The following is a 12,896-nucleotide window of genomic DNA, read 5'->3' as shown; positions in this document are numbered from 1 at the left end:
AGTACATTAACTGCTGCCTTCATTTTGAAAATGCAACTGCAACACAGGAATTCATCGCGTTTATGGAGTCGGTTGTTTCTGCGGTCAGAAATGATATGTCGGCGGGAAAAAAACAACAACTTGTGACCTTTTTCGTGACAAGTGTAAATGAACATACTAAAGGGCATCTTTCAGCTCCAAAGAGCAGAAACTTTCGATTTGAAGAGTTTGTAGAGTCGTGTGACTTTCTTACATCTTCACAACTGTGAAGTCTGGATTAGCTTGCTAACCAGCCGGGAACGCCCGACTCCACCGCCCCGTGTCAGTACTGTATGCGATTGCCCGTTTTGGTCCATTCACTTGAGTCACCTAAAAGTTGGACTTTGGAGCCTCCAATCAAACATTTGCGGATTCTTGCAAAAGCAAAGTCTGCTTTGGTTGGCTTGGTCGGATTTGGTATTAAATGTACAGAGTGTCACCTGAGTCAGATGTGGCCGATTTTGTTATTGGCCTTGCAGGAGAAATTTCGAGATCAACATAAAATGCACGACACCCTTTGCAGGAGGAGTTAACTTGACCTTGAATGCCCCACTGTTCAATGTTTAGTCATTTTTGCACAATTTTCTGTTCTCTTAGAAGGAGCAAAAGGGAAAAATACGTAACAGGTTTTTGATCCATAAATTGAGCGATGTATTTCCAAGGATCTCCATTTCTTTGCCTTTCAGTAACTCTTCCTGTTGTAAACCTGTTGTTGACACGCTAAGCTCGGTGGCCACGTCATTGGAAGAACATCACGTTTAATCGCAAGCTAAAATTGATCGTTGTCATCTTGGCGTCAAAAATGTGAACAATGCCATTTCAGTGCCAAATCCAATCGAACCAGGAAGGGTATTGGTCTAAAAGACTTCCTTGTTCCTTGTACGTCAACTTTATTCAATTTGTTCTCTGACAGAGGCAAAGTAACTGCCGCTCTCTGAGGCTTGACACAACGGGAGAATTTACACTCGCAATCGCCTCCGATTCACAGGCAATATAAATGCTGCTTCAATCACTGTGACAATGTCGTTAATTTTGACGAAAGATTTTGATGGCCCCATTTATGGCCCAAATCGTCTTGGATATTTCACTTCGCACCCAAACCCATATTTCACACTCTCTGGCACTTGTGAGTGAACTTACACTAATGAAGAGACGACAGGCTCTATTTGCAAGCTTGTTTGCGCCCGCTCAAATATAATGTCGAAAAAATATCCACCCGTCGCCATCGTTTCCGAGAAGATTGAAGCCCCGCGTCCTACTGATGCATTTCCTGTCTTATTAGTCTGCGGCGGAAATGTCCTGTGGCAATCTGAAGACGGTCCTCTGAGGTATAAATGTCACTGACGGGCCTATCTGTCTTTCAATTTCAGGCGTACGGTACGAGTGATAAAAAAAAAATGATCCCGTCACTCCAGTTTACAGGGCATGGCACATATTCCGGGGGTCGTGTCGTCGAAAACGCTTCCACCACGGCTGCCGTCTTTTCCTCCGCGCCTTAACACCGATGGCGTTATCCCAGCCATCAAGCCGGTGCCCGAGGAGTGGATAACAGCACACCTCCAAAGACTGATTTGTAGGCCGCATAGAGGCTACAGTGCCTGAACTGTTGATGTTGAGCTTGTCTTTATTATGCCTCACTCATCTAAAGGCTCTCTCGACTGCTGCATCCTCTGCCGGCAGTAGGAGACAAGAGAAATCACTTAGCATTCGGCCTATGGGAGATGATGGAGCACTGCAGCAAGTCGACTCTCTCGTGGATTGCATTAAGCTAATACAATCTATAGGCGTATGTGTCACATCTGCACTCTATCAATTGGCTTGGACTAAAGTAAATCACTGATTTGGAGGGTTTTTTTCAAAACAATTTACGATTGAAAAAATCCTAATGTGTGTACCGTGCCTTAGTGAGAGAATGAAATATTGAACTTTAACTGTCACAAGCATCTTTCAGGTGGTTGTCATGGCGCCGCAGAGACCCGCCTCTGTTTATCCTCCGCTTGGTTTATATTTGGCGCAGAGAATAGCGGCTGTAAGGAAAGCGGGCCAGTCTTTCGAGTGCGGGACTCACGTGGGGGTGATCCGTTGAACGCCAGCAGCCACAGCGTAGACACTTTGGATGATTTCATTTTGCCAAAACCAAGCAAAAACGCATCTGCACTCATTCCGGAAACACAAATCCCCTCATTGAAACTGTTTTCATCAAATCAGTTAGTGTTTTAACTGGGTCAGGTGCTAGTCCAAAGTTACAGTAAGATGCTTTTCCTACCCACCACCCGCCAAAAGAGACAAGTCAAGAATTCCCTGCATCTTACTTCTGAGGAGTATTTTTTTCTTTTGTACGCAAGCGAGCTTTATGCCAAGAATGCATTTTATGCACCCCTAACCAGTGCACCTCACCTTTCAAGGGGGATTAATTCATCACCAGACGTCAAGTCCAATCGTCTCGTCCCCGCTTGCTTACCTAATGAGTGAATCGACTTGCTCCCGAGGGAATTTTTAATTAAACTATTAATCGCATCATATTAAAACTGGACATCGTAGACATCAAGTAGGGTTAGCTTCATGACTCGTGCGTGAGCTCCGAGTGCACCGAGTGATGCACTTCATATCAAAGGCCAACGAAAAAGGTATTTTGCTCGAATTTCAAAAAGTCTGTCGATTAACATGTCTGACCTCACGTCCACTCGCTGATGCACTGCGAACAACAACACACCGCGGTCATTGAAGGATGACTGCACAATTTTCCATCAGAAAACACCGATGTTAAAATAGAGCAGATTGTCTCTCCCTCTCTGTTTTTACTCGCTGCAGCTTGTGTCTAAATGCAACTTGCGGCTAATTATTTATGGAGCACAACAGAAACCACAAATCCTGGGCGGCATGTGAGATTGTAGTCCCGAGAAGCATTTCCTCAAGTGGTTGCAGTCAGCGTAGGCAGCCCGGCCTCGGTTCGAGTGTGTTGCAGCCAGCCACCGGGGAGTCCATATGTGGGGGGGGGGGAGGAAGGAAGCAATAAAGACAGAACGGCGAGTGAAGAGGAACGGGAGAGGCAAACGGAGGTTTAAGGTGGCTAACGGAAGCAAAGAAACGAGAGGGAGGAACAACGTGGAGGGACTAGACGGCAAGCAGTTGCATGACTCAAGATCAACATCATCAAAAAAAAACATGAACATCATCAATATGAGCGTCACGATTTAACGCCGCATACTATGGAAATTGGACGTTTTTAATGGTTTGTAAAAAAACTGTCTGGTCTGGGGGGGCCCGGCCCCGACCGCCCCCGACCCCGCCCACACATCTAGTGGGAATTTAAACAACCAAGTAAACTATGGCCATAATTTAGATATAAGATGAGCACAAAATGTTCATTTGTGGCCATAATATGTTCGCACAAAATACGAATTGGTCTGTTATTGTCATTCCCATCATCAATTTGGACGTCTGGGTAAGCAAAATGGGCGGCCCTTGGCTATCAACCGCACTACACAATGTCCTCCACCTTCCCAGTTCTAGAGAAGATGCACCCGATTTGCTCCCCTGTAATACCGTGTACACATTATACCACCTATCTGGCAACAAAGTAGTAATTTGTATGAATGTTTGTGTTCACAGGAGCTCTACCAGGTAAGCAGAGCTGCAAGGTTAGTACATCTTGCCATTGGCTAGCTTCTGAAAAGCAGCACATTCTCAAATTTTCGGCAGAACTGTCGCTGTGGGGGGGGGCGTTTCATTGTGCTTGGTAAAGCGTCACGCAGCGGATTTGCTGCACTAATTAGCAAGATGAAGTGCTGCCCCCACAAGTGAAAATATCTTCTCTCTTTTCTTGATTAGCTTTCTCTTTAGGCTTTGGGCTGTTTGAGAACAAGTAGTGGCTCGCTCGAGTTGAATGCACTAGCCCCGCCCCCAGTCGCCATGGTAACAAAAGCACCTTGGCTGCGTGGGTGGGTGGGTGAGGACAGTGGCGACCCCCTCAAAACTGAGCCATTCTTTATCCTTTGTGTGTTTTGTCACAGACGTTTCTGCGTGACAAGTGTGAAATCCTCGATTGTGGAAAATATCTCAAATATTTACATCCTGATTCACATTTGTTTAATTGGACTCAGACAACATCCTGTCAGCAGCCACATCGAAAGATCAGCCTAGCTACAAGTTGCGAATCTGGAAGCTTTTTGGTATTTATTGCAGCGGTATGTGATCTTCAAAGCGTCATCATGGTTTTCGGTGAGATTTCACCCCGGGAGCCGAAGCAGTCTCTTCGTTACAGGGAGAAGCGCTGCTGTTATCTCAACCCCGGCAAAATGTACCCCTGGTATCCCCTTATTTAATGCGCTGTGACAGCACTAATGTGCCATGAAGCTTTTGAAAAAGCCTGCAGTCATTTTAAACCATCTCGTACCATTTTTTTTTTTTTTTTTTTTGGAATCCAATACAGATATACTTTAAATTTCAGCAGTGTCCGTTTTGCATTGACTCCCTGGCTGCACATTTGTCTTGCTTTGGTCCGTATTTGTCTTATCGAGCACCTCCAGCATGTTACGTGCTGCAGCTCAGCTAGACTTCTTGCCAGATACTTCTATCAGGACATTCACATCTGGACAAACCAAAGTGGATGGTTTCAGTGTATTTCCGCCTGCTTTCTTTCAAAGCCCGGCAGCATTCGAGCAGCATTTTTGAGGAAATGTGATTTTGTGGCTGTAGCCAAACGGACAATCTAATGTAGGCAAAAAGTGATATCAGAGGACTTTCCTTGCTAGCTGATATTGTCCGGCCACATCGCATCAACATAGCAAGTCGTCGATGTCATCGTGTTGCCTGACAGTTGAGCGCACACAGCCATGCGCATTGTTGTGCCGACAAGGCTGTCCTTCATACGACTTGTGCTCTACAAAAGGATCTTATGAGTGAAAAGAATGGCCCGCTCTTCTTCTCCAGGCAACCGCCGAGACTCGCCAGCGCTATGGCGGCCCGGCTTGGCTGACTTGCGCTTGCTCAAATGGGCCTCAAAGTATTTTGTGCAGATAAGAGCACAGTCACGAAAGAAAGAGGCAACTGCTTGAGTTGTCACAAACGATCACACATTGGAGCTTACGGCTCTTGAGAGAAGGACCGGATTCTTCTTCAAAACTGTGAAAAATGCATTTGGCCTTGATGACGTGGACGGTTTGAAACATCTCACAGCTTCTAAAAGGGAGGGTTTGCAATTTTCAATTCATTCCTGAAACTGCCTGAATGACCTGAAAGCAGGTGATCTGTGAAAAAAAATCATCTTTGGCCCCATCTTATCTCGTGCCTCTGATTCGAATTGCGAGAAACCAATGCGCCTGAGGAAAAACAACCAATCAGAGACAGAAGGTGTGACTTACGTGGCGTCAGTCACTTGTCATGGCGACAATTTTAATTCGTTTTGAGAGCAGGGTTTTTAGTTTTACTAATCTTTTCGTTTTAGCTAAGTGATAGTACTTTTAGTTTTTTTTTTTAATATAGGATGTATTTGTTGGAGTGCAAGATAAAAATAAGATGTAGTATCAGTTAGTTTTCTTTCTTTTTTTAAAGCATTTTCCTCTTTGTTTCGTTAACGAAAATGTTTTTTTCCATTTTAGTTTATTTTGTTAGTTTCCATTAACTATAATACCCTTGCCTGCTGCCTTGTTTGTGAAGGAGTTTTAGTGAACCAATAAATGTTATTTGTTGCGAGACTGCGAGGACTTTGCAAATTAACCTGTGATCACCGGTTCCGACGGAGTCAAAGTCCGAGCGGCGGAATTCGCCCAACATCGCTGCTTCCAAACAAAATGGCAGACTTCCGCTTCGGTTTCGAAAATACTACTTCCATCACGTGAGAATTTTGTGTGGATTTGATGAAACATGTTTTGGAATGTTCCCCATGCTAAGCTTGTGCATTTCCAGTAAGTGGGCTGCGGCAGACATACTCTTACTGCATGACCTTTTTGTAGACAGAAAAAAAAGACTGTCCCAGATTTTGTTCAAGATTTCTCTTACGATTGCTCTTTCTCTTGTTCCAGAGTCAATGTCTGTCCACTCAGGCACTGTTGATTGCAGAAAGTGGCCCGGAAATACGGGAAGCATCACAGACAGCCTGACTGATTGCTCGGTTCCGTCAATCATTCCCGTATCAGCAGCAGCCAAACCCCTCACGCCTGCTAAGTCAACGATTTTCCTCGGGGCCACAAGTTGATTAAAAAGAATTAGTAAGCTCGTTTGGCCAGAAGGCATCTTTGTGAAGTAGGCCACGACAAAGCTTATCAGAGGGACTGAAGTGGAAATGGCTTGATCTGCCGACTTTTTGCTGTCATGCGGACACTAAAAGAAATGATTATTGCTCGATTGAGCAGAAAAGTAGGCCTATTAAGATTTGGGGGCTGTAAAGCATTTGTGGGTTTGCCACTGATCAGCGTTAGCATGGCCTTAGAAGTGAATATGACACCATTCCCTTTGTTTTGCATCGGCGGGAGGTCTTACATACGGAACGTTTCGATTGTAAGAATGGCCATTCGCTCACCCACAAAATCGAGTTACGATTGACTGACTTGTTGGCAGTCAAAGACACGCATGCTGGCCAATCACTTGAAAGGAGCAGCCGAAGACGATGCTGATGGATGAAGTCCTGCCTTTGCTCCTTGAGATCGGTTGTCATGTTAGCTAACTTGCGGCTTGATTAACATTCATGTAATCGATATTCAACATTGAAATTGGGTTTCATGTTTGAAGCAGAGCCACAACCCCACCAATTCTAATCGGCTTCTAATAAGCGCTTCTAAATGTCAATCGAGTCCCAAATGGAATACAGGGCCCGCGTTGAAAGCGACATGAGCTGAACTTCACCATGCAGAGTGAATTCCACTGACGCAGAAGGACGGGCCTCATAGCGGCTTTGCACTTCAGCGCATGTATGGGACGCGGGCCAAAACAATCTTTGCGAGGGGCTATCCTTCTTTGTCACACTTGTGACAGACAAATAGCCTTGCGAGGAACTAAGCAAGCAAGCGGAACACATTTTCAGACTCCCCGAGGCTCATTTTGATGAAGTGGTTCAACGCAGAGGTCAGGATCCTTCCACTTTTACAATCAGCTCAAACTAACCATGAGACTGGAAAGGGACGGCCCAAAAAAATGACCGAAAATTAATTCAGTGGGAATTGTAAAAGATGAAACGTGTTTCTTTCACTTGGAAAAAGTAACTATGAATTTTGTGTATTTACTACTACACACACACACAGGGGCGGGGCGGCTCTGTAAATGTAAATGCTTTGGTTCGAGACGTACATATGTGACGCACATACGGGTACATTTATGACTTGTAACTTTGCCACAGAAACAAACATTTTAAAAAAGAGAGTGGCCTAATTCCACAAGGATAGCAGAATCCGTTATTGTAAATAAACTCCAGGATGATGAAACTTGAAGGCAAATCAGACTGTTACCAGACTCGTGTCGGCATACAGTTGGAGGGGGGGAACTAGCGTAAAATAACAAGCCATATGAGGGAATGACTCTCATTGAAATGAACTTTTGGCAAATAAAAAATGACACGTTACATAAATGACTCATTTGTGCGAACGGCTCCTCTTCTTTGCTCCTCCCACTCGCACAGTGAATACATGCAATGTATTCAAAGCAACCATTCAACCTAATTGACACAATTGTATCAAGTTCCACATGATCATCGCTGAATCCTAAACAAGTCTTCCCAATTTATATGCTGAACTTACACTGAACAATGACTCAACACATGGAGAGTTTTTTTATCTGCTGCGACTTAACAACAGGTTTCACAGTGATAGATATCACTGGGCTGGAAATAGCAGATACAGTGTATACCTCAAATTGTGCTAAGAATGGAAAACAAAATGCACCGTGTCAAAGTGGCAACCATCCATGACGCCAATTTCTCAGCCAAACAGTATTTCTTGAGCACCAACTTTGCTGACTTTGAGCCTACGAATCCGCTTGTATTGGATATGAAGCGTCTAAAAACATTCCATTTCCAGGTGATGATGAACTTTTTGTACATGTTGTCGCACGTGACAAAGGCGCTGCGCTTTGTTTAGTTTGGGGCGAAAAACCCCAAAAGCCTGTTTTGAGCTGATGTTGGAATGACTCGCAGGCAAAGCGATTAGCATCCGTCACCGTCTGCTCCTCTCGGACGGCAGGGACAAGCGTGGCGGATGAATGGCGCACAATCGGGGCAGAAATGGCAAAGCAAGGCAGCAAAAGCAGCAAAAGCAGCAAAAGCAGCAAAAGCAGCAAAAGCAGCAAAAGCAGCAAAAGCAGCAAAAGCAACGTGTCCGGCCCAGTCGACTGAAACACACGAAAGCATTTTGGAAAGGTCAGCGGAAAGAGGAAAAATACACTTTGGGAAAAGGTCTTACTAGCCATTGTGAGAGTGTTAGGAATCGACTGCCCGCACCGCAAAAAGCTGAACGGGCCAACAATAAACAGGTAACAACCTCGAAAGTGCAAATACGATCGACACGCTCACTGGTGTTTTAGTGTGCATGCAGCTAGAGGTGCTCCTCCTGATGGCTTCTCTCGCTAGCGCAATGAATATATATTGTATGGTGCAAAACCAGCTACATTTGAAAATGGCATCTCCAGTTTGGTCTGTAAGTGGTTGTGGCCCTGAGAAATGTTGAGCCGGCAAACTAATTCATGCGGCAACCAAACAAAACAAGCAACACTTGAAAACATTTCGAGCCAATAAGTATGCTCGAGGATAAACTCAGTAAAATCCAAATAATACTCGGCAGGTCATCTTCATCTTGAGTCTGACAAGACTTGCTCCTTTGAATGACTAATAAAGTCCAAGAGCTATCAAACGCAGGCTGTTCGCAGCCACAATGGGACCGCTTGACTGAATGGGGAACATGTTGGACAAGGTTGAAGCAGTGATTTACTTTGAAGAGATCTTGTAAAGATGTCAGCGCAAAAAACACTGACCTGAATCTCTGATAGTCTTGCATAAAGTCCACATCACGTGGCACAAAAGAACTGTCAAGATAAGCTAACCGCAATGTCGGCTACACATCGTGAACGTTGCAATAACTTGCGGCGCTCGAACATCTTTTGGAGGTCAAACAAAACAGAAACACGACACAGAAATGCTGACATGGAACATGTTCAAATGAAGCCTGATCACAGCTGACTTTTGGCAAAAGAGGAAGTAGCCGAAGACTGGCCGCTAGTCAACCGCAGTCAATCACAGTGAGCAGCTCTAAAAACAGCTAATCCATGTCTAGCATCGTGGTCTAGGAATCGGCATCCCCCGATCTCACTCATGGATCATCGGAATGGGCAGTTGAATCGGAACACCCCAAGTTCTAGTATTACGCAAGGTCATTTTGTGACGGTCACATCCAGTATCTTGGTTTAGAAAACCCTGTCAACATTGACGGGACTGTCTGGAAGGTTTGGGGCAAAAAGCCACCCCGACACAAAGCCCAGGACGCAAACGGCCCAACTGAGACGTCAGTCCAGTTAGGAAGCACCGGTGCTGAGCTGCGCCGCTACGTTTCCGCAGATTCCCTTTGAAAATGAGCGCTGCGTCATCCCGGGATTAGCAGACTACACCAAGCAGGTCAATTTAATCAAAAGCTTTGTTAAACACACACAAAAAGCGGCACAGGGAAGGTTCGGTGCATGCAAAGCTCCAACACAATGTCAGCGGCCAAAGAGCCCGGTGCTGAGTGAGCTCCCGATTTCCGACGGCAACCCTTTTGCTGCTTTTCTCCGGGACTCGGCGCTGCCCTTGACAATTGACGACGCCACCCGGCCTAATTCAGATGACAAGTTAAGAATTTGCCCGGCAGCTCACAAATATTCATTATCTTGACTTGGGCCGGACTTGGGTGGGTTTTGGACTTGTTAAAAGCGTTTGTGTTTTGACATAAATCGTGATTAGACTCAAGCAACGGAGACAGTCATCAGCCAGCCTCTCGTCTTGCCCGTTTTCATTTTCCCCTCGTAACAGATGCAAAATGCTCGCGGATTAAAAGCTCTTTCGTGTTTGCCGTTTCAACAGCTTCAGTGAGCTGACATCAAACCGCTTAAGATGGAACGCCGAGGCCGTTGCGACAGAGCTTTGGGTGACGGTGAAGGAACGGTGAACGCCGACTCCTTCCGACCATGTTATCAGTCACTGCGTGACCTTGTTGATGGATGAAGCATTTGCGTCAATGCCAGAAGGCAGCCGGCAACAGGAAACGTGAACACTTCACTCGGACTTCAGGAATCCATCATTTTGCCACTGCTATCATCGGGCTGAGGCTGCATTGAAAGTCCGTAGTGGAAAAAACGAACAACTTTTGGGCCACAATTGCAAATATGTTTGGCGCTCATCACTAAGAGAACAACATGCCGACGGCGGCAGCGTCACGCTTTGGGGCTGTTGTTGTTGTTTTCCACGCTGGGGCGGGGTGGATAAGGAACCGTTCAAAAGAGCGCTGTTGTGAGGCTTCTGTTAGAAAGCAAAAATAAAATAAAAATAGAAAGCCTACTGGAACAGCCGATGTTGATTTGGGGTTAATGAGAGGTACTTCCATTTGTAACATGGGTTGAAATGCGATTGATGCGATTAAAATCACAAAACAGCAGGGGTGCGCAGACCTTTTATACCCGCCGTCCACCAGCTGTCAATCGAAACGGCGATAAAAAGACCGAGAAATAAATACGGTGCAAATATGCTGAAATTACAGGCGTGTCGATCAGCAAATAACTGAAAGTGGAATTCTGCTAAGATTGCTGTGTTCCGTGAATGTAAATCCAGCCATATTGAATATGTGCCACTGGAAATTTGGCTGTGGAAAAAAAAAATGCATGCAACAGAATGAGCAGTTTGCAAAAGGCATCGCAGACATTTTCCAAGATCGATGGTGGCAGGTTGAAAATGTTTTTGGGGCGTCAAGGCTGACCACACAATGGCAACAGGCTTCAACGTGTCCCCGTGTCGACTAAATCATCATCACATCACGCATCGCTCTGCAACAGGCTATAATCTCGAACATCAGCGCAAATCCACTTCACAATCAGCAGCAGTTTGGAAAAGTGGACATTTCATACAAGAAAAGGCTTTCGGTTGTTTGGCGCCGCTCCCAGCTGAAGTTTACTCTCAAACGCAACATAAAACAACGGGAATTACATGTTAGCTATTTGAAATAGTCCTAAATCATTGTCGCAGATTCACAAACCTTTGATCAACAGACACAAATGGTGGAGCAACACACGCAGACAGGCACTAAAACAACACTTGACATTTTTGGAGCCACTCACGGTAGTAATGGAAGAAAGCTCTTCTTCGTTTGAGCCTGCGTGACTGTATTGTGCTGTACTGCCTCCCGGTGGCTAAGGTGAGCACACCACATTTAATGGAATGGCAGCATAAATTCACCATACCCAAACGGTTTAATTGTTCACATTCTACTCTGTTTTTATCAAGCAAAATATTAGCCAGTGCTAGTATTGCTTATTAAAAAATACAAGCGCAAAAACTATATTATAAAATACTATACTATACTATACTATACTATGCAACACCGTGGCCTTCCTAGGGTTTAGTCCGCTTCCCTCATCAAAGGTCAGCTGGGTTAGGCCTCGAGGCCTATACACTGAAAAAAAATGATGGTTGAATGTACTCCATTTCATTTTGTCAAGTGGTTGCACACAATAAAATCCATCTGGATCCAGATACATTTTTAAAGTAGATGTATAGTCCGCTTGAACATAAATCAATCCGTATTCAGATGATTTTATTTCCTGCAACCACTTGACGAAATAAAATGGAGTAAATGATGCACAGCAGTTTTTTTTCAGAATATATGGAAAATGGATGTATATGAAAGCGAAAAATGACACTCAATGCACGTCGCGCTCGGATGCTGCTGCTGCTGTTTTTATTTATTTATTCATCTATTTATTTTGGAGCACACGGACTCGACTCGCTGTTGAGTTGAGTCCGTTGAGTTGAGTTGTACAAAAACACAATCGGAGAGAAGCGAGAGGGAGAGCAATGCGCATTCAACTGCTTCCACAATATGCACTGGAATCATCGAGCCGCGATGTATTAAAAAAGACCAAGAAAAGAGATCCCAAATCAGCTGCGATCCACCTTCGTCGGACTTGCGCAACAAACTTTCCCCCCGTTCTGCCAAGGCGGCCACCGCTCCAGCTCGTCCCAAACAACAAACGTGCACGAGAAGCAGCGAGGAGCGACCACAACAGCCAACTTGCAACTTTGTCATCTTTTCGCACAAGAAAGAGCGTCGTCGATCCGACTGCTTACTTAGGGCGCAAGGCGGTCGAGCCCGATCGATCGACGATCCCAGCCAGCGGTCAAAAGCCAGCGAGCCTCTCCTCTCCTTTCCTCTCCTCTCCTTTCCTCTCCTTTCCTCTCCTCTCCTCTCCTCTCCTCTCCGGTCCGGTCCGGTCCGGTGTCTCCCGCCCCTGCTCCCCGGGCACATCCAACCAACAGTGTCACTAGTCACTCTCCTCCTCCTCCTCCTCCTCTTCTTCTTCCTCTTCTCTCTCTCCTCCCTCTCCCTCCTCCGCTCACGGATCGCGACGTCACTAAGCGCTCAGCCTCCAGCGGCGGAGCAACTTGAATAAAACATGGGCGGGCATCGGCATCGCGTCGGCACGGGCGCAACAAACCCGCTGATGTGGGTCATTCACCTCAATCTGTTTGCTTGTCACTTTCGTCAAATCAGCCGGCACATGACGTGTTTCCTCTCTGTCTCATCCCTGACCATTGCAATTGCTTAGTTTTCAACCCACAGAAGTCATATCCATCCATCATCCATCCATCCATCCATCCATAGACACAAAGCGGTGCTTAAAGAGGGAACTCAACGCAAACACTTTTTTTT

At 45.5% G+C, this 12,896-nt stretch overlaps 1 protein-coding gene across 3 annotated transcripts in view; it reads right to left on the bottom strand.

Moving 5' to 3' along the window:
* gulp1a (GULP PTB domain containing engulfment adaptor 1a) overlaps nucleotides 1-12,550 on the bottom strand; it is a 34,116-nt gene extending 21,566 nt beyond the window's left edge. The window contains exon 1 of one of the 3 annotated variants that reach the window (XM_086052387.1): nucleotides 12,314-12,550. In XM_086052387.1, the coding sequence (XP_085908513.1) occupies nucleotides 12,314-12,491 (178 nt within the window). In that variant the 5' untranslated portion in view covers nucleotides 12,492-12,550. The remainder of the gene's footprint in view (nucleotides 1-12,313) is intronic. The other 2 variants (XM_086052386.1, XM_086052388.1) reach the window with 2 other exon arrangements.
* Between the last annotated feature and the right edge of the window lie 346 nt (nucleotides 12,551-12,896).

The sequence above is a fragment of the Filicampus tigris genome, chromosome 14 (genome assembly GCF_054856515.1).
Source record: "Filicampus tigris isolate MCC_2025a chromosome 14, RoL_Ftig_1.0, whole genome shotgun sequence".
Taxonomy (NCBI): Eukaryota; Metazoa; Chordata; class Actinopteri; order Syngnathiformes; family Syngnathidae; genus Filicampus; species Filicampus tigris.
This window is presented reverse-complemented; position numbering and strand designations above follow the sequence as displayed.